Source organism: Salmo trutta, chromosome 30, assembly GCF_901001165.1.
Source record: "Salmo trutta chromosome 30, fSalTru1.1, whole genome shotgun sequence".
Lineage (NCBI taxonomy): Eukaryota > Metazoa > Chordata > Actinopteri > Salmoniformes > Salmonidae > Salmo > Salmo trutta.
This window is the reverse complement of record NC_042986.1, coordinates 35,494,454-35,516,609: the sequence shown is the minus strand read 5'-3', so window position 1 is coordinate 35,516,609 and position 22,156 is coordinate 35,494,454. Positions and strand designations below refer to the sequence as shown.

General features: G+C 42.6%; 1 protein-coding gene across 6 annotated transcripts in view; it reads right to left on the bottom strand.

Annotated features, from left to right (window-relative positions):
- The window catches only part of grm6a (glutamate receptor, metabotropic 6a), a 38,997-nt gene extending 17,081 nt beyond the window's left edge, over positions 1-21,916 (bottom strand). For 3 of the 6 annotated variants that reach the window (XM_029723956.1, XM_029723960.1, XM_029723958.1), the window contains exons 1-3: positions 16,943-17,094; positions 15,187-15,801; positions 473-689 (exon numbers count right to left, since the gene is read on the bottom strand). In XM_029723956.1, coding sequence (XP_029579816.1) covers positions 473-689; positions 15,187-15,750 — 781 coding nt within the window. In that variant the 5' untranslated portion in view covers positions 15,751-15,801; positions 16,943-17,094. Of the gene's footprint in view, positions 1-472; positions 690-15,186; positions 15,802-16,942; positions 17,095-21,574 lie in introns of those variants that run through there. The other 3 variants (XM_029723957.1, XM_029723959.1, XM_029723954.1) reach the window with 3 other exon arrangements.
- Between the last annotated feature and the right edge of the window lie 240 nt (positions 21,917-22,156).

Below are 22,156 nucleotides of genomic sequence, written 5' to 3'. Positions count from 1 at the left end.
TATGAAGGGAAGGCCAGCCAACGAGAGCATACAGGTCGCAGTGGTGGGTTGTATATGGGGCTTTGGTGACAAAACGGATGGCACTGTGATAGACTGCATCCAGCTTATTGAGTAGGGTATTGGAGGCTATTTTGTAAATGACATCGCCGAAGTCGAGGATTGGTAGGATGGTCAGTTTTACGAGGGTATGTTTGGCAGCATGAGTGAAGGATGCTTTGTTGCAAAATAGGAAGCCAATTCTAGATTTAACTTTGTATTGGAGATGATTGATGTGAGTCTGGAAGGAGAGTTTACAGTCTAACCAGACACCTAGGTATTTGTAGTTGTCCACAAATTCTAAGTTAGAACCGTCCAGAGAAGTTATGCTGGACGGGCGGGCAGGTGCAGGCAGCCCTGATTAATAATCTGATTAACGTAACAGATTATATATATATTGTACCAGGAAGAGAGGAGAGGAGCTTGTTGACTGTACCTGCCTCTCTCGAGATCTGCTGGAAGGAATCCACTCCGCTCTCCCCGTAGCTTCCCTCTGATGCCAGTGTAGACACATAGTTCCAGCCCATTGCCTTGACTATGTCCACCATAGCCTGGGCCTGGTACGAGTCAGGAGGGACCACACGCGAGAAGAAGTCGTAGCGGTTATTGTCACTCAACTCTGGGGCTGTGGAGGCATAGCTGATCTGGGGAATCTGAACAGAGAACATGGTAAACCAGTAAACTTTCTCTTTATAATTCATCTGTACAGCTGTTCATCTACACAGCCAATAAAAACACATTTTATCTGCATCAACTCATTTTATGTGCCCTGTGGTTCAAATATCTAATTAGATATACATGTATGCAGTATATACAGTATATCTGGAAGGCATTTCCCGGTTTTATTGCAAACATACGACAGTCCCAAGCCAATGCTTTATATTAGGATATCAACCTGATAGAACGGTGGCTGTCAATGCATAAACTGACTCTGTGCTTATTTCCCAAGGCTCTCTGCTTGTATAATGGTCTTAATGTCATGGTCACTCATTCCAGTGTTGTCTAGGCATTTAAAAATATGTTTTTTTTCATAGTAAGGTTTAGACAGATACAGAGGGATGTAAATAGAAAAGGAGAGAAAACATTGGACAGATTATCTGGTTTGGATTAGAGGGGTTTTTAGTATAATTAAGTTAAGCACAGAGGGAGAGAGACAGAGATCAAGAGGCAGTGGTGTTGTTTCTCAGCTTTACACCACACAATACATTTAATACTGACCATGTGCCGCTTAGCATTCAAAGTCTGACCATGTGCCGCTTAACCTGCATTCAAAGTCTGACCATGTGCCGCTTAGCATTCAAAGTCTGACCATGTGCCGCTTAACCTGCATTCAAAGTCTGACCATGTGCCGCTTAACCTGCATTCAAAGTCTCAACTCATTCTACACATTTACACACAATGTGTGTGTGTGCCATGCCCTATCCCAATCAAAGTAAATAAATATTAGCACTAGGAGAAATGCAAGTGTATTTTGTTTAACAATTAAAGGCTATGTTGGTAAGAACCAATCATATTAATTAATTAATTCCTTAATGATTTCACATGGGATCAGCCCAGCCCATGGATGAAATACTGGCGGACTAACCAGACAGAGAATTTAATTCTCGTTTAGCTGAGGGGACCCCAATCCAAATCCAATATTTTAATCACCATAATGGTTTCTATCTCTATCATACTGTTGTTGCTTCGTGACTGTGAAAGCAGACTATCTGTATCTACACGGAACAAAAATATAAACGCAACATGTAAAGTGTTGGTCCCATGTTTCATGAGCTGAAAAAAATTATCTCAGAAATTGTCCATACACACAAAAAGCTTTTTCTCTCTCAAATGTATATCCCTGTTAGTGAGCATTTCTCCATGTCACCCATTGAGCAGGTTTGGGATACTCTGGATCGACGTGTACGACAGCGTCTTCCAGTTCCCACCAATATCCAGCAACTTCACACCGCCATTGAAGAGGAGTGAGACAACATTCCATAGGCCACAAACAACAGCCTGATCAACTAAAATGAGATGTGTCACGCAGTATGAGGCAAATGGTGGTCACACCGGATACTGACTGGTTTTCTGATCCCACGCCCCTACATTTTTTTAAGGTCTCTGTGACCAACTGATGCATATCTGTATTCTCAGTCATGTGGAATCCATAGATTACGGCCTAATACATTTATTTCAATTGACTGATTTCCTTATATGAACTGTAACAGTAAAATATTAGAAATTGTAGCATATTGCATTTATATTTTGGCTCAGTATATATATCTACAGTACAATGTCTGTCTGTCTGCCTGTCTGTCTGTCTGTCCCCCGTCTGTCTGTCTGTCCCCCGTCTGTCTGTCTGTCCCCCGTCTGTCTGTCTGTCCCCCGTCTGTCTGTCTGTCCCCCGTCTGTCTGTCTGTCCCCCGTCTGTCCCTCTGTCCCCCGTCTGTCCCTCTGTCCCCCGTCTGTCCCTGTCCCTCTGTCCCCCGTCTGTCCCTCTGTCCCCCGTCTGTCCCTCTGTCCCCCGTCTGTCCCTCTGTCCCCCGTCTGTCCCTCTGTCCCCCGTCTGTCCCTCTGTCCCCCGTCTGTCCCTCGTCTGTCCCTCTGTCCCCCGTCTGTCCCTGTCCCTCTGTCCCCCGTCTGTCCCTCTGTCCCCCGTCTGTCCCTCTGTCCCCCGTCTGTCCCTCTGTCCCCCGTCTGTCCCTCTGTCCCCCGTCTGTCCCTCTGTCCCCCGTCTGTCCCTCTGTCCCCCGTCTGTCCCTGTCCCTCTGTCCCCCGTCTGTCCCTCTGTCCCCCGTCTGTCCCTCTGTCCCCCGTCTGTCCCTCGTCTGTCCCTCTGTCCCTCGTCTGTCCCTCTGTCCCTCGTCTGTCCCTCTGTCCCTCGTCTGTCCCTCTGTCCCTCGTCTGTCCCTCTGTCCCTCTGTCCCTCTGTCCGTCTGTCCATCTGTCCGTCTGTCCATCTGTCTGTCTGTCCATCTGTCTGTCTGTCCATCTGTCTGTCTGTGAGACAGTTAAATGAACAAAACAAACATGTGTGCTTCCAACAAAGGTAATGTGGAGTTCAGGTGATGTTCCCAACCTAAAGTATTATCATGAGGAAAATAATGTTATGATAATCATTTACACTGAACAACCTATTACAGCTTCAACAGACAACTCAAATAGTCCCCTATGTGCAGACTACAGACACTGGTTATGCTCTCAGACAGCCCTGAAAGAACTTCATTGGACTCTATGTAAACTGGAAACCACATATCCTGAGGCTGCATTTATTGTAGCCTGGGATTTTAACAAGGCTAATCTGAAAACAAGGCTCCCCAAATTCTATCAGCATATCGATTGTGCTACCAGGGCTGGCAAAACCCTAGACCACTGTTATTCTAACTTCCGCAACGAATATATGGCCCTCCCCGCCCTCCCTTCGGAAAAGCTGACCACGACTCCATTTTGTTGCTCCCAACCTATAGACAGAAAGTTTGCAGACGACACTACAGTGGTAGGCTTGATTACCAACAACGACGAGACGGCCTACAGAGAGGAGGTGAGGGCCCTCGGAGTGTGGTGTCAGGAAAATAACCTCACACTCAATGTCAACAAAACAAAGGAGATGATCGTGGACTTCAGGAAACAGCAGAGGGAGCAGCCCCCTATCTACATTGATGGGACTGTAGTGGAGAGGGTGGAGAGTTTTAAGTTCCTCGGCGTACACATCACGGACAAACTGAAATGGTCCACCCACACAGACAGCGTGGTGAAGAAGGCGCAGCAGCGCCTCTTCAACCTCAGGAGGCTGAAGAAATTTGGCTTGACACCAAAAACACTCAAACTTTTACAGATGCACAATCAAGAGCATCCTGTCGGGCTGTATCACCGCCTGGTACGGCAGCTGCTCCGCCCATAACCGCAAGGCTCTCCAGAGGGTAGTGAGGTCTGCACAACGCATCACCGGGTGCAAACTACCTGCCCTCCAGGACACCTACACCACCCGATGTCACAGGAAGGCCAAAAAGATCATCAAGGACAACAACCACCCGAGCCACTGCCTGTTCACCCCGCTATCATCCAGAAGGCGAGGTCAGTACAGGTGCATCAAAGCAGGGACCGAGAGACTGAAAAACAACTTCTATCTCAAAGCCATCAGACTGTTAAACAGCCATCACTAACATTGAGTGGCTGCTGCCAACATACTGACTCAACTCCAGCCACTTCAATAATGGAAAAATGTATGTAATCAATTTATCAATAGCCACTTTATATAATGTTTACATACCCTACATTTCTCATCTCATATGTATATACTGTACTCTATACCATCTACTGCATCTTGCCATCTTGATGTAATGTATCACTAGCCACTTTAAACATTGCCACTTCCTATAATGTTTTCATACACTACATTACTCATCTCATATGTATATTCTGTACTCTATACCATCTACTACATCTTGCCTATGCCGTTCGGCCATCACTCATTCATATATTTTTATGTACATATTCGTATTCATTCCTTTACACTTGTGTGTATAAGGTAGTTGTTGTGGAATTGTTAGGTTAAATTACTTGTTAGATATTACTGCATGGTCGGAACTAGAAGCACAAGCATTTCGCTACACTTGCATTAACACCTGCTAACCATGTGTATGTGACCAATAAATGAGATTTGATTTGATTCACTAGAAAGAACATCATTATTAAGTCGTGATACAATTTTCTGAGGGAAGTATCACAATATTTAGCTTTTTACCATTTCGTTCTGCAGAAAATATCAGGACTGAATAGAATAGACAGGACCTTAGCACAGAATGGGCTGGATTACGGTAATCAGTGTTATAAAACAATGTTAGTGACCCTACATTATGAGGTAATTTCACAGTAGGGATAAACAGCTCTTACTGGGCACAGCTGGATCTCACTGTTCTGTCTGTATCTGGGTCTGTCTGGGGAAATGAGTCTATTCCCTTTTTACCTGCTGGCATCGGCTTTCACCTAGGGGCAGCGAAGCAGTGGACATGTCGACCCTGATGTCCACCCCTCTACACAACCCTCCCCTCCATCAACATTTGACATCTAGCTGGAATTAAATTGCTCTCTGGATATTCAATAGTTGGGTTTTTCTGAACTTACATTCCTATCTGAAGATAAAATCCAGCTGCTCATGATTTTTACATTGGAATAAAGCTCTATTTAAGGAAGAGGAACCGAGTCAGAAGTCATGTATGATTTAGTGTTTTTTCTCTGAGGAAGAGGTTGAGTGGCCCAAAGCGTGAGGAGTCACCACAGACGGGGGAAAGTCTACTGTAGACTACCTTTCAACTCAAACCACCACCCTGGAGACCGGCCAACTGGGCCAGCCCTGATAGACTACGGCACTATTCCTAAACACACTGAGCAGGTATGCATAAGAGCATCTGAACTCCCGAGACCGACTCCTGCATGGGTATTGCGTGACATTTGTTCATGGTTATGCACTCAAAGACACTGCTAGGCATACTGATCATCCTGAAGGAAATGCTACTGTTTATTGAAGAGAAGAGTGAGCCATTGTACAGTGAAGACAAAACACAACTTGATTGCAGCTAGGGTTGCACATTTTGGGGAATATTGGTGGAAACCTTCTGTGGGAATTAACAGGAATATGGGAATTAACGGACATATATGCAAATTAATATTAACACCATTTAAATGTAGATGTTTTTTGCAATGGATATATTTACCAAATCATATTTACACCTGTGTTCTCAGTTTGTCCGTTACCAGTTCGTCTTGTTTGTCAAGTCAACCAGCGTTTTTGTTCTCAGCTCCTGCTTTTCCAAGTCTCTCCTTTTACTCGCCCTTCTGGTTTTGACCCTTGCCTGTCCTGACTCTGAGCCCGCCTGCCTGACCGCTCTGCCTGCCCCTGAGCCTGCCTGACCGCTCTGCCTGCCCCTGACCCTGCTTGCCGATCTGTACCTTTGCCCCACCTCTGGATTGTTGAACTCTGCCTACCCTGACCCTGCCTACCATCCGGTACCATTGCCCCACCTCTGGATTGTTGAACTCTGCCTACCCTGACCCTGCCTACCGTCCGGTACCATTGCCCCACCTCTGGATTGTTGAACTCTGCCTACCCTGACCCTGCCTACCGTCCGGTACCATTGCCCCACCTCTGGATTGTTGAACTCTGCCTACCCTGACCCTGCCTACCGTCCGGTACCATTGCCCCACCTCTGGATTGTTGAACTCTGCCTACCCTGACCCTGCCTACCGTCCGGTACCATTGCCCCACCTCTGGATTGTTGAACTCTGCCTACCCTGACCCTGCCTACCGTCCGGTACCATTGCCCCACCTCTGGATTGTTGAACTCTGCCTACCCTGACCCTGCCTACCGTCCGGTACCATTGCCCCACCTCTGGATTGTTGAACTCTGCCTACCCTGACCCTGCCTGCCGTCCGGTACCATTGCCCCACCTCTGGTTTACTGACTCCTGCCCGCTTTGACCTGTCTATTGCCTGCTCCTGTTGGACTATTAAACCACTGTCAATTCGACATGTCTGCATCTGGGTCTTACCTTGATTCCATCATAGAAATATTGAATGATCCCCAATGATCCATCGCATCTCCCAAAAACGGATTTGAAGGATGATGGAGGCAACAGGAAAAATAACCTCAGATCCACAAAGTCCCTTCCACCAGGTGGCTGATGAGATATGTTGGCACGACTGCCATATTGCATCTCCATCCCAAAGCCCTTGCTTGGAAGCGTACTTTGCCAGACCGCCAAGAACCTTGCCCTCATCCAGGCCAAGGTGGCGAGACACAGTAGTGATGACACCATAGGCCTTGTTGATCTCTGCACCAGACAGGATGCTCTTGCCAGCATACTTGGGGTCCAACACGTACGCTTCGGCGTGTATGGGCTTCAGGCAGAAGTCTTCACGCTTTTTGATGTATTTCAGAACTGCAGTTTCTTCTGCTTGGAGCAACAGTGAAGTGGGCAAGGCAGTACGGATTTCTTCTCTTACATCTGCAGGCAAAGTCTGAACATCCGACAGGATGCCATTGTCTCCCTCAATCCATGCAATGGCTACTGCTATAGGTTTCAGGAGCTTCAGGCTTCTTACCACTCTCTCCCAAAGTACATCATCCAGGAGGATCCTCTTGATGGGGCTGTCCATATTGGCAGACTGTGATATTGCCATTTCTTGGAGAGACTCCTTCCCCTCCAGGAGACTGTCAAACATGATGACAACACCACCCCAACGGGTGTTGCTGGGCAGCTTCAATGCGGTGCTCTTATTCTTCTCACTTTGCTTGATGAGGTAGATTGCTGCTATAACTTGATGACCCTTCACATACCTAACCATTTCCTTGGCTCTCTTGTAGAGTGTATCCATTGTTTTCAGTGCCATGATGTCCTTGATGAGCAGATTCAATGCATGAGCAGCACAGCCAATGGGTGTGATGTGAGGGTAGGACTCCTCCACTTTAAACCAAGCAGCCTTCATGTTCGCAGCATTGTCTGTCACCAGTGCAAATACCTTCTGTGGTCCAAGGTCATTGATGTCTGCCTTCAGCTCATCTGCAATGTAGAGACCGGTGTGTCTGTTGTCCCTTGTGTCTGTGCTCTTGTAGAATACTGGTTGAGGGGTGGAGATGATGTAGTTCATTATTCCTTGCCCACGAACATTCGACCACCCATCAGAGATGATTGCAATACAGTCTGCCTTCTCTATGATTTGCTTGACCTTCACTTGAACTCTGTTGAACTCTGCATCCAACAAATTAGGAGATAAAGCATGTCTGGTTAGATGAGTGTATGCTGGGCAAAGAACATTCAGAAATCTCTTCCAATACACATTGCCTGTGAGCATCAGAGGTGAACCAGTTGCATACACAGCTCAAGCAAAACATTCATCAGCATTTCTCCGACTACATTCCTCCATTGAGTCAAAAAAAACTTCTGATTCCAGGAGGACCATGAGCTGTTGCTATCGATAAGGTGTCGGATTCATCATTTTCACCTCGAATAGAAGTAGAGGGACTTTTGTCAGAGGTTGCTTGTTGTCAGCACTGAGGGAACTTTATGCACATGGCCAGATGATTCTGAATCCTTGATGCATTCTTCACATATGATTTGGCACAGTATTTGCAAATGTGCACAGCTTTTTCTTCTACATTAGCTGCAGTGAAATGTCTCCACACATCAGATAGTGCCCGTGGCATTTTCCTGTAAAGATTAGAAATAAAATCAGTAAAAAAACAAGAAATACAATTCCATGTACAGATAAATAGTTAAGCAGTTAGATTAAACACGTCATTTTGTAAGATAAATATTTTAAAAAGAAACATATATGGAAACAGGTGAATTAACACTCCTCGGTTTGCAGGCTCAAGCAAGCTAAAACCCAGATGGTAGCAAAAACTAACTAGCAGAATTTTTTTTTAACAAGTTATAAATGATTTAAACACACTTTGCTGTAGGCTACTATTTACTAGTTAACAAAAACTAATGTATGTCATATAAAACATATTCACCCCACCCAGTATTGTAATCAAAACTTACCAGAAAGCGAGTAGTCCTTGGCTCAGACAGTGTAGTAGTGTGGGCTCAATAGCATCTCATTAGTGTGCAAGATCTTGAGAATCAGCTGTACATGTGATGGAAGAGTACACTGTACATGTGATGGAAGAATGCACTGCGCATGCAGAGGGTTGCAATTCCATTGATTGTGGATAGTTTAACCAAAATATGCCACAAGACCTAGAATTGCCTTATCCCACAAAAAAGGTTCACTGTTATAAGCTAACTTTTTAAAATTAATTTAAGCAAAATTCCCCATATTCCAGGGCTTAACTTCCCATGGAAAATTTCCGGGAAAATGCTGGAAATTTATCGGAAAGTTTCTGACCCTTTGCAACCGTAATTGCAGCACTCATAACCATAAATGAAGCTTATTTGTTGCACTTCGTGGCCTTCTGAATCTGTTTAACATGTTAAACCTTATCCCAAGTAGCGATGGCTTACTCTCCACAATATCTTCACTCGTCACGGGCCATTTATAGTTGAGTAAATTGCACAGTTAAAACGCTTCCCACAGTTCTTCCTAATTTGCTTAATTCCCTAAATGTATTTTCTCTATCAAACATTTGCTATGGTTGGTTAGAGAAGTGTATCCTGGAGCTGAACGTTTTTCTTCTCATTTTTTGTCTCTTCTCTTCCCTGCTAGTGCTCTATATATAGCCAGGGGTCTGAGCGGTGGCCAGGGGCTTATTGTCCCGGAATGCTTGCCTAATTCTCTGGCTAACAGCTGCATTGTATGTTATCTGGTTTCTCAGCTACTGTTAAATGGCTTATTGTGAAGGAAGTGTCATTAAGAATGTGTGACAAGCAGTCAGTGAGTAGATGCCCAGGCACTGGAGTTCTGTTAACTCACGAGGAGTGGGGAATTAGAACTGGCCATTTACTGGAGGCAAATAAAGAAAGGATCAGATACTTATAGAGGGGGCTACTTTTCACTAAAAGATCCTGTGACAAGTTCTAGACAAAGACATTATGAACTGTATGTAGAGGCAGGCATACATAATGTCGAGTAGACGTCAGTGATGGATACATGTTCAGTTCAAGTAAGGAAACTGGAAATCATTTTAGAGTTGCTTCTATCTAATACATTCTGAGGCGAACCAACATATTTATATATATATAAAAAAAAGGTTAAAAAAATCAGTCTGAGGCAAAAAGCAGGGTCCAGAAGGACTATTAGCATGGCCATGCCACAGCGCTGAATGCTAAAAAATTGAGTACCTAAAGATGTTCCTTGAACCAAAATGCAATGTCTCTTCATTAAATAAACATACACTGCGTTCAAAAGCACATCTCCACAAGAGTCCACGGCGTAGCATTCTGCAATTATGCAGCTGGCAGGTCGCTGAAGTGCTGTAGCCTCTGTTTGAGTGGAATTGACAGCGCTGTTCGGTGCTTTTTTGTCACTTCATGACCCGTTTGTAATCAAAATAAGTGCGGATGACAGTGATTATGCGTGTGGCTGTCTGCCTCTCTTTAGCTGGCTCTTTGATAGATTAGAGACAGGGGACTGAGACATCTGAGGACCGTGGCCATACATTGCTGTAGGTACAGTGTGTGAATGTGTCTCTTGTTTTGAGCGAGGAAGAACATTGGCAGCTAGGGCCACTCAGACAGTCACTGAACTGACATAGGGCTGAGTGACAATAGCCTCACCAATCACAAAACACAATATCCCATCCTGACATGTTTGATTGTTAAGAGGATTTACTGGAGCAAAAAACTGCTGGACAGGCAGACAGGGCTAATGCTCAATTTACTGTGCTGTGCTGACAATTTGGACGTAACTTAACACCACTCAAATCTGACTTAAATCTTCCACAACTAATTTAAACTAGCCCTGTTTTTTTTAATCAAAAGTACCTCTATCTGAATATAAATAATAATTACAACATTGTTTGCCTACCTTTTAACAGCAATTCAGACAAAGCTCCCACTGGGCAAAAACTGTTTGAATCAATAGTGTTTCCACTTAATTTCAACCCCAAAAATCTGTGATGACAATGAATCAAGGTGGAAAACTGCTTGGATTGGCAAAAAGTCATTAACATAAGGGCATTTCATATATTTTTCAACCATATATTTACCTAAATCCAATGACTTGGTGACATTTGTTGTTGTTTTCACATTGAATTCACGTTAGTTGACAACAACCAAATGTAAATCCAAACTAGACACACAAAACTAGACACAACTGGCATCTGTGTCCAGTACTTTAAAAAAATGGCTGCAACTTCAAATAAACTCAAAAACAATAGTTCATAGTAAACCTTTGTTTGCCCCCCACTGAACAATGCTCAGGCCCAAATCATAACAAGTTGTGTGGTTCAATGGTTTTCATCTCTCCAATGCAAAATGTGCTTTTAATGAAGGTGCACAGGCTGCGTTGAGCAGTGTTCCTCTTTTGTTCTCGTATCGTCTGAATGTGGAAGGTTTAATTAGTGTTTTGTCTTCAGACAGCTGTCCCACTGCATGCCCATTGCCCAGTGCCTCTTTACAAATCTATTTTCTATTTGAAGGGATTGCTTCCTTTCATAACGAAAACAATCTACAGCGTATTTGTCAGTTGAGTGTGAGTTGATATTTCGCACCATGTAGAATACAGTTCTCGGCTGAATAGATGGATTAGGCTAACAGAAGCCAGTGGCCTTTTAGAGCTTAAATAGCAATGTAGTTGTTTCACTGTGCGTTTGTTTTTGCTTTGAAATTGATACCCAACAGAAAGCAAGTCAGGAAAGGCCACTGAGAGAATGGACACAAAACGTACACCATTGTAAAATAGCTTGTCTAACAAAACATTTGAAAAAGGAAATGGGCTTTGCCGACATATGATGGATGTACAGTTGAAGTCGGAAGTTTACATACACCTTAGCCAAATACATTTAAACTCAGTTTTTCACAATTCCTGACATTTAATCCTAGTAAAAATTCCCTGTCTTAGGTCAGTCAGGATCACCACTTTATTTTAAGAATGTGAAACATCAGAATAATAGTAGAGAGTTTTATTTCTTTCATCACATTCCCAGTGGGTCAGAAGTTTACATACAGTCAATTAGTATTTGGTAGCATTGCCTTTAAAATGTTTAACTTGGGTCAAACGTTTCAGGTAGCCTTCCACAAGCTTCCCACAATAAGTTGGGTGAATGTTGGCCCATTCCTCCTGACAGAGCTGGTGTAACTGAGTCAGGTTTGAAGGACTCCTTGCTCGCACACGCTTTTTCAGTTCTGCCCACACATTTTCTATGGGATTGAGGTCAGGGCTTTGTGATGGCCACTCCAATACCTTGACTTCGTTGTCCTTAAGCCATTTTGCCACAACTTTGGAAGTATGCTTGGGGTCATTGTCCATTTGGAAGACCCATTTGCAACCAAGCTTTAACTTCCTGACTGATGTCTTGAGATGTTGCTTCAATATATCCACATAATTTTCCATCCTCATGATGCCATCTATTTTCTGAAGTGCACCAGTCCCTCCTGCAGTAAAGCACCCCCACAACATGATGCTGCCACCCCCGTGCTTCACGGTTGGGATGGTGTTCTTCAGCTTGCAAACATCCCCCTTTTTCCTCCAAACATAACGATGGTCGTTATGGCCAAACAGTTCTATTTTTGTTTCATCAGAGCAGAGGACATTTCTCCAAAAAGTACGATCTTTGTCACCATGTGCAATGGCAAACTGTAGTCTGGCTTTTTCATGGCGGTTTTGGAGCTGTGGCTTCTTCCTTGCTGAGCAGCCTTTCAGGTTATGTCAATATAGGACTCGTTTTACTGTGGATATAGATACTTTTGTACCTGTTTCCTCCAGCATCTTTACAAGGTCCTTTGCTGTTGTTTTGGGATTGATTTGCACTTTTCACACCAAAGTACGTTCATCTCTAGGAGACAGAACACGTCTCCTTCCTGAGCGGTATGACGGCTGCGTGGTCCCATGGTGTTTATACTTGTGTACTATTGTTTGTACAGATGAACGTGGAACCTTCAGGCATTTGGAAATTGCTCCAAAGGATGAACCAGACTTTTGGAGGTCTACAATTGGAGGTCTTGGCTGATTTCTATGGATTTTCCCATGATGTCAAACAAAGAGGCACTGAGTTTGAAGGTAGACCTTGAAATACATCCACAGGTACACCTCCTATTGACTCAAATTATGTCAATTAGCCTATCAGAAGCTTCTAAAGCCATGACATAATTTTCTGGAATTTTCCAAGCTGTTTAAAGGCACAGTCAACTTAGTGTATGTAAACTTCTGACCCACTGGAATTGTGATAGTGAATTATAAGTTAAATAATCTGTCTGTAAACAATTGTTGGAAAAATGACTTGTGTCATCCACAAGGTAGATGTCCTAACCGACTTGCCAAAACTATAGTTTGTTAACAAGAAATTTGTGGAGTGGTTGAAATACAAGTTTTAATGACTCCAACCTAAGTGTATGTAAACTTCCAACTTCAACTGTATTACTATGCAGTCGGACAAATAGGTGTCGTACAATCAGTTTCCCTCTTCATAGATTCAAAGCACATAAACACGAACAAGGATCCCTAACAATGCTGTTCCGTTTCACAATTCACTTTTACATAAGACCCATGTAGGATGGGATTTTATTTTCATGGAGGGCCAAGAAGAAGAGGGAAATACTCAGTAAGCTTACAGTATGGTGCAAATCTGACAATTAGTTACAGAGATTGCACATTTTCTGTTCTCTGGCACACTATCTAAACAGAGTAAAGAGCTCTTGAGCCTGACTGCCAACAAGGCCCAACGAAGCGGAGGAGACATGATAGAGCATGCATTGCAAACCATACTGAGGTACACTGTCATTAATACTACTGTACAACAACACCTATTGACCTGAAGACTCTTGTTTAACAAACCTTTTTCAGTGATCGGTTTGCAGTTTCTCCTCAGATTTTGCATTCCATTTGTTCAGCTTTTTAGACGATCACATCTCCATATGCCTTCTGACTTCAGATGAAAAGCCCAGGTCTGGCAGCAGCAACAGAGAGGTTGTTCTGTGTTCTGTTTACCTGGGGCTTTTGACTTCCCCTCCAATACATTTACATGTTCCATCTCATGCATGATTTGTGTCGTTATTCTTTGCCGTAATAAAGCATAATCCATTGACTGCATTACCTTACGCTACAAAGGACACATTTTGAGCTTTAATCATATATTCATTAATTCAGTTTACCCATACATATTCATAATTTTAATGTTCGCTAAATGTCAGTGTGAACACAAGGTTGTTTTGTTCCCTAATCAGAGCCATACCTTTTATTCTGTTTCATGGTGTATTGTATACTACAGACCCTGGTTTCATGGTGTAGTGTATACTACAGACCCTGGTTTCATGGTGTAGTGTATACTACAGACCCTGGTTTCATAGTGTAGTGTATACTACAGACCCTGGTTTCATAGTGTAGTGTATACTACAGACCCTGGTTTCATAGTGTAGTGTATACTACAGACCCTGGTTTCATAGTGTAGTGTATACTACAGACCCTGGTTTCATAGTGTAGTGTATACTACAGACCCTGGTTTCATAGTGTAGTGTATACTACAGACCCTGGTTTCATAGTGTAGTGTATACTACAGACCCTGGTTTCATAGTGTAGTGTATACTACAGACCCTGGTTTCATAGTGTAGTGTATACTACAGACCCTGGTTTCATAGTGTAGTGTATACTACAGACCCTGGACCTAATGAGTTACCATGGTGATAACTGTATCATTCTGATTATGGCAGAAGCATACCATTACATTTGACATTTTAGTCAATAAACAGACGCTCTTATCCAGAGCCTTGTACAGTTACTGCATTCGTCTTAAGATAGCTAGGTGGGACAACCACATATCACAGTCATGGTAAGTACATTTTTCCTTAATAAAGTAGTTATCAGCAAAGTCAGAGCTAGTAAGGGGGAAAAAAGTCAAGTGTGAGTGTTAGTTCACAAAAGGCTTTATTTTACATTTTTACTACCAATCTTATGGTACAGTCTGTAGCCTAATAAAACATATGACCACAGATCATATCTGACCAATTCACTAGAAAGTAGATGATTGAGTCCCATAATGAATTAAACTCAGTATATTTCCATTCCATTCACAATTCAATTTGTGAGTAGATTATTGGCCTTCATAACTTTTCCCTTGACACCAAATGTGATGAAGAGATAAAGTACAAAAACTGTCATGGAAAGTTTGTTGTTACTCAACTCCTACCCAAACTCAATCCAGCAGGCTCAATCCAGCCCAGAGAATACAATACCGGAACCTTTAGGCTGATCAAAGCCATAAACATGATTAGCTCCACTGTCTAAATCCTTATTGTCAATTAACTGTAGCTCTAAGTCAGCTGAATGGACTGTCCCAGAGCAGCCCCATGTGACTGCCCTCTCTCAGAGGGGATTGTGGGAGAGCGATGGCATTCCACAGCCACAGCGCCAGGGTCACCCTGACCCCGTGTATCGCCAAGAACAGCCATACACATTGTCTAACATGATAACACACTGGTCCAACATCAAAACACTAACAAATGACTTACAACCACAAACAAACTGGCCAATGGCAACTCCCACCACGTATAGGACATTCACATTGATCTCACCTCAAATAGACGCAGCACGTTGGCAACCATGATGGACACAGAGCTGGCTGAGGCCCCGATCACCCCTATTACACGCTCAGGCTTGCGGATGATGGGCGGCTCTCCGTTGGAGCAGCGTATGTCCGAGGTATCCTTCTGGATGAGGGCCTGGACGAAGGTGAGCGACTGTTCCAGGGCGTAGGTGTCTCTAGAGCAGGTGTCCAGGATCCTGGCCCCCAGAGTGATGTTGGGGAGTAGCTCAGGGTCACTGTTGATCTGGTCCAGGGCGTAGAGCATGGCCTCCATGCGGTGAATGCCTTTCTCCTTCTTGATCTCCCCACAGGGCAGGCCATGAGGCCCCCTGGCGTGGATGGGGAACAGGCCTCCAAGGGTGATGTCTCCAGGGATCTTGATGGAGTGGGGATGGAAGTGCTGATGGGAGGCCCAGGACCCAGGGCTCATCCCCACACACAGCATCCATAGGAGGCGAGGCCACGTGGTGGAATGACAGCCACCCCATCCAAACGGCCAAACCATGCCATACTGGCAGTGGTAGTGTAGAGATGGCGGGGATTTAGATGTCATGATGCTATGACTTTATTGGCACGAGTCTTTACCCTCTACTTGAAGCACCTGCTAACAGAATAGATAAGGAGAAGGGAGTAATTGGGAGGCCTTGATTCAAGGCTTTACATTTCCAAGAGAGCATGAATCAGATGTATACCTTATTTCTTATGAGAGTACAAAAAACGGATATAATTGAGAAGGAGATAGCACAGACCAATCAGGGAGCTCAGAATATATAAGGATGGAGGACAGTCACACAAGCCAGGATTTACTGTTGAATACAAATCTGCGAGATGCCAGTAACGGCCAAACAATATTTGTGATTCTCAAGCTAATATTGTATTCTTTTCAGCTATAAATGGTTACATTTTCCATTCAGTCAATTGCTCAGGGCACACTCCTGTTGCAAAATTGTACAGTAATCCCCTCACTCTATAGGAATGAAATGTGGAATGAGATGATACAGTATGTAGCTTGTTTTCATTGCAGAAAGTGGATTTGACTGGTTCTTAAACTCTTAGAAAAAAAGGTTCCAAAAGGGTTCTTCGGCTGTTCCCATTGGATAACCCCTTTTGGTTCCAGTTAGAACCATTTTGGGTTCCATGTAGAACCCTCTGTGGAAAGGGTTCTACATGGAACCCAAAACAGTTTATACTTGGAACAAAAAGGGTTCTACGTGGAACCAACAAGGGTTCTACCTGGAACTAAGGGTTCTACCTGGAACTAAGGGTTCTTCAAAGGGTTCTCCTATTGGACAGCTGAAGAACCCTTTTAGGTTCTAGATAACACCTTTTTTTCTAAGTGTAGCGATTGTATGACTGTGACCATCTGTGGCCCAATAGGGTTAAAGCTTTTTATAGAGATCACAGAAGTTGGGGCATCAGAATGGATGCACGATTGACAGCATTGACTCATTGACTGCATTGCTGCATAAGCCAAGGCATTTGTACACAAGTGGATGGTCAACTGATCATAAAAGGTTGCTTACATGGAGGCAAACTCTTATACATGTAGGCCTACTATATGTACTGTTACGTTCCCCAGGAAGACACCAACAATTGTTACTCATACAGAAGGCGGAACTAACAATGAGTCACTGACAACAAGCAAAACAAAACAGGTGTGGTTTTAGGAGAGGTTCTGAAAGACACTCATGGGGGTGTCCTCTGAAAGTTGATCAGCAACAACAACTAGAACCTAAAAGACTCACCATGAGACCCATTCACTTGCTCAAGAAGAGGCAAACAAAAGAAAACCACATCAAACCAAAAAGCGTAGCTAAATCAAAACAGGAAAGATTAGATAAAGTATTGTTTTTCTACAACTGAAATAGGGAGAGTCAATTAAACATGTTAACCCTCCACATCTCTCAAGACCACTGGAGCACTGGGCCAGCCACTCTTAAATAGCATCTGGTCCAGCGCAGGTGAAACAACTTCCCACTTACGAGATGGCAACCAGCACAGGTCTAACACATACTGACTAACGAGGTGACACCAATCGGTGCGTCCCATGTCAAATCAAATCTAATCTAACCTAATCTAATTTTATTTATCACATGCGCAGGTATAGACCTTACAATGAAAATGTTAACTTACAAGCCCTTAACCAACAATGCAGTTTTAAGAAAAATACCTAAAAAAAAGTACGAAAATAAGTGCTATGGTGATAACGTCCAACCTCAAAATATAAATGGAAAAAAACCAAGCCTGTATCAGTAGGAACAGAAGTATATGTCCCTAAACTGCAATTATGTGTGATTACATGGAAATTGAGTGATAAAGCTGTCCGTCTTACATATACAATTCATTGCTGCTTTGTAATGCAGGGGTTCCTTGTAAAAGATATGTTAGTCTCAATGGGACTATCCCCTGCTTAAATAAAGGTTAAAAATGGCCCTTATCTACAATATGTGATATTTCAGTAACTTTGCATTTCTGGGAAAATTAGCACTACTGACACTTTCCACTGCCAGATTGGTGAAATCATAACGGATGCCACTTTCCACTGCCAGATTGGTGAAATCATAACGGATGCCTAAAGGGTTCTCTGCCACGGCTTCTTCTCTGAGTAGCTGATAACAAGCCAAGATCAGACTTACTATCAAATAGGCTTGAAATATGTCACCCCAATTATCTATGTGTAATGAAAAGGCCTTTACTTGAAGCATGACTTTTCTCTAACTCGTTGATTAAATTGCTGGCTCGAGCTGACAACTTTCCTTAGTCAAATTCAAAATGTGTACCCTAATTACGTTTTAAAGCAGGCTCTTCATTACATAATTTGATTTGGAGCATGCTGTAAAATGGCAGTGGTGCAACTTTGGATGTTAAACACGAGAGACAAGCACTCTCTAGGTTACATTCCAGTAGATCATGGAAATGTCATTCTGATGGTTATAAACACCACTTAAACCTGTGAGCCTAATGGTCAGTATCAATAACATATAGAAACACTCTTGTGTTGCTCTAATTACAGTGTAAATGAGAGAGCTCTAATTACAGTGTAAATGAGATATCTCTAATTACAGTGTAAATGAGAGAGCTCTATTTACTGTGTAAATGAGAGAGCTCTAATTACAGTGTAAATGAGAGAGCTCTAATTAAAGTGTAAATGAGGTCAACCATCATAGATGTGCAGAATTGACAGCAGTAGGCTCAAGCCCAGCAGGCAAAACTGATTGCAATGACATGACGCTGACATTTTTTGTGATGTCAGGGTATATACTGATGGAAGAAAGTCATTTTTGGCGACCAGAAAAAGACGTAACTACCTGGTTGCAATCTGCTTACCTGTTATCATCTCAACCAGATTTCAACCAAACGTGACGTCATTATGACGTCTGATGCAAAAAAATGTCCTCCTGCCGGGAGCTGCTGTGTGTTTGTGACCTGTGATGTAACTTTTCAAAGAGAGAGTAACTGTTGTTTTGCACTAGAAAGAAAATCATGATTCAAATGCTGCTCATGACATCCACAGGCAGCACTGACTCATCAGTCAAACAAGTAAACAAGTAGTCTGAATGTATCTGAATGCATGATTACACCAAGGTTAAACTAATTATCAAGTTTGGTCTGACTACAACCACCGCTTGCTATATTTGAATCTACTTCTATAATTTGTTGATGTATACTTTAATCTTCCCTACGTTTGGATTATCCTCATCCCTAAACTATTTTGGGAATATTTCATTGAAATATGTCAACAGACACACTGAGGATGATCCTACGTTGACACACATGTATGAGTGAGTTTCTCACTGGCTTCAAATGATGGACAGTCACCTCCACAGATGAACAAAGGCATTATAGTTCTAGACAGACTAGTTCCAGAAATAATCATCCTATATTCTCATCCTATAAGACAACGCCTCTGGATATGGGACGCTGCTGTTGTCTGATTATGGATTGTGATGTGCTCTCATCAATGCTTGTCCAGGAGGACAAAAGGGTCCCAAACCTGGAAATCTGAAGATTACTGAACATAAAAGTGTCCAAGTGAGGAATAGAATACACCAGCACTCACAAACACCATGGTGGTTGGTTATTGAATGGCTACTGGCATGCGCGCCGAGAGTCATTTGGAACACGGCAGTAGTAGTAGTGTGGTCCATTAACCAATGGCCCCAAGAGGGCTGATAATGTTTCATTCTTTCAAAATCGCCTCCTGTAGTTCACATGGTACACACCAGGGACCAAAGCTGATACTAGATCAAACTGATCAATAGTCAGGTTCATCTCATCTCAAAATACTTACTATTTGTGTTAGTATTTTTTTTTTTTTTTACTGTTTTACTACATTTGAATACTTAATGGTCATTTTTTTCATCATATAGTAACAACATAAGTACACACCTAATGGCCTAATCAAGACCCAGGTTCGAGTCCCAGTCCGGCTACCACCACAGTTTGCTGCGTTTGCTGTCAGCAGTGGGATCAACATTTCGGTGATGCATAAATGAGAGACCACCTATTCATCACCAAAATTGAACGTGATGCAAAAATAGGCAACGTGCGCATCAATTAGCTCGGTGCTGCAGGAGGGAGATGTGTGAGTGCATGTGTGGCTGTTTTATGAAAATCTGAGAATATTTGGCCAATGAAACATTTGTGGTTGGTCTCTGGGAATGTACACAGTTAGGAAGGGAGACTTTTTTTGAGTGAAGTAGCAGCAAATATGTTGAATGTGCAACTAATGAGCATGAAGAGCCCCACAAGTTTGATGAAATTACCTTGTATCTTTCAGTCTAATACGGCTATTTGCTTACTTTTGTAGCTCTTCGTTAGACTCGCACTTTTTGTAAATGGTTAACTGTCCTCTCCAAGTTTAGCTAGAATTTAGCCAGAAAGGATTTGACAAATGTGATTGGTTGACGATATGCCATTGGCCTACGTCTCTTCTTGCACTGCACAGAATATCAGATCTTAACAACGATTGAAGAAGTGTTTAACATCACCAGCACCACATCCTTGATATAATATCTTGTCATAAGCACAACTTGACTGCAAAAGAGACAGGTTGGAATGTCAATTCTCATCAAATGAATAGGAAGTCTGACTGAAATATGGGACAAATCAACCGTTTTTGTAAATTACTGGTGTTTTAATGTGGTGATAAAATTTGGGACTTGATTGTTTGGTTGCAGGTAGCAGGACAAAGGGCCAAAATGCGTGACTATCCGGCACAAACATGTGATCACCCTACTTTGGATAGCCTGTCTCCAGGATTAGTTAGGAACCGTCAATAAATTTCACAATGTAAATGAGCCAATATTTCCATGCTGCACACTTTTTAGTTTTCTCATTAAATTATTTTAATATTTGTATATGTATTTCTACAATTTATAGTTGGTTTGAGGTTTTTAAGTCATTGAAATTTGGAGCTATTGGAATTTTAACATATTGTCCCATGTGCATTGTGCAATTTACAGATGGTCCCTAACTAGCCCCATAGGGATATCCAAAGTCAACCCAAATGTACAACTGGCATTAATATTGGGTCACCTGCAGCTGCCCCCCTGAATTGATGACTACTTGTGTGCTGCTAGCTGTGGCCAGGATGGAAACAAACCCAACTTTCATTTACATTGTGATGCAGTCATGACCACAAGTCTCACAAAGCTCAGTTTTGGAGGAGACTGACTTTATGACCAAAACTCTTTGTAGTCAATTTTGACATTAAAATAAATGTTTATAACTCATACCGATGCCACACAGGTTGTTTTCTAAATGAGAAGTTGTTTTAGGGGCAGTTTCGCTTAAATGGCTGGAAGAAGTATAGTGTAGTTTAGGCTATCATGAATCCAGAACCATTGCAAATACGCGCCAACGCAGTGCGTGAGAGATTAGGTCCAGTTCCATACAGATGAATGGACAGACAGAGGGTCGAGGTAAACCTCGTCACACTTTTCGGTTTAATTAAGAAAACTGCTAACTGGCAAACTGAAACAACAATGTATTGAGCAAGTATGAAACGCGAATTGAAGAACTTTGCGCATCATCACAACGCAAGCCCACGCGCCAAATTTCAGCTGTGTACCCATGTAATTAATTGGAGCAGTTTAACATGCAACCATTTGTAAGCTAGAACTTTTGGTGTATTATTGCAAAATCAACATATTTTTATTGTACAGTCGTTATAATTACAGTTAGGCTACTGTGGCGGATGCTGATAGAAAATGTGACTGACAGCAGAAAATCACCATCACATAATTACATCTCACTCCTAAAAAAGCTGGACAGTGGTCTACTATAATATTTAGCATAGTTATAACATTTACACGATTAAACATACAATATTTGCACGATGTTTACATAAAACAGTGAGATGTGCAATCACTTACCTGGAAATTCCATCTTGATGTTTCTTGAACTTGCTCCTAAAAATACGCAGTCATTGAAACATTCCAAAACGCAGATCAGCCTCAACAAAATATTTCACATTTTCACACTCTCCGAAAGCAATTTGCTGTTGTCATCGAGTAAACTATATCAAACATTTTGCAAAAAACAAAAATCAAGAACGACACTTGCTTGTGACGAATAGCTCTGAAAAAGATGTGTAATTAATTGGATTAAAGTCTTTATAACTTGCTTTCGAGGCTTTTGGAATTGCATCACACTAAATTGTGCAGTATTCCCCACAACCGTGACGCTTCAAATCACTATCAAATCTCTTAAAAGGCTGGTCTCTCTCTTTCGCTCTTTCTTTCTCTCTCTCTCTTTCGCTCTTTCTTTCTCTCTCTCTCTTTCGCTCTTTCTTTCTCTCTCTCTCTCTCGCTCTATCTATTTCTCTCTCTCCCAGCTACACACTAATGGTTGCATATGTGGATTAAATGTTTGTGTGTCAAATATGATTATATGACATCAGAGTGCTCATACTGGTCATCTCAAGGCTTCCCTTTACTTGGCCTTTACTGGTGCAT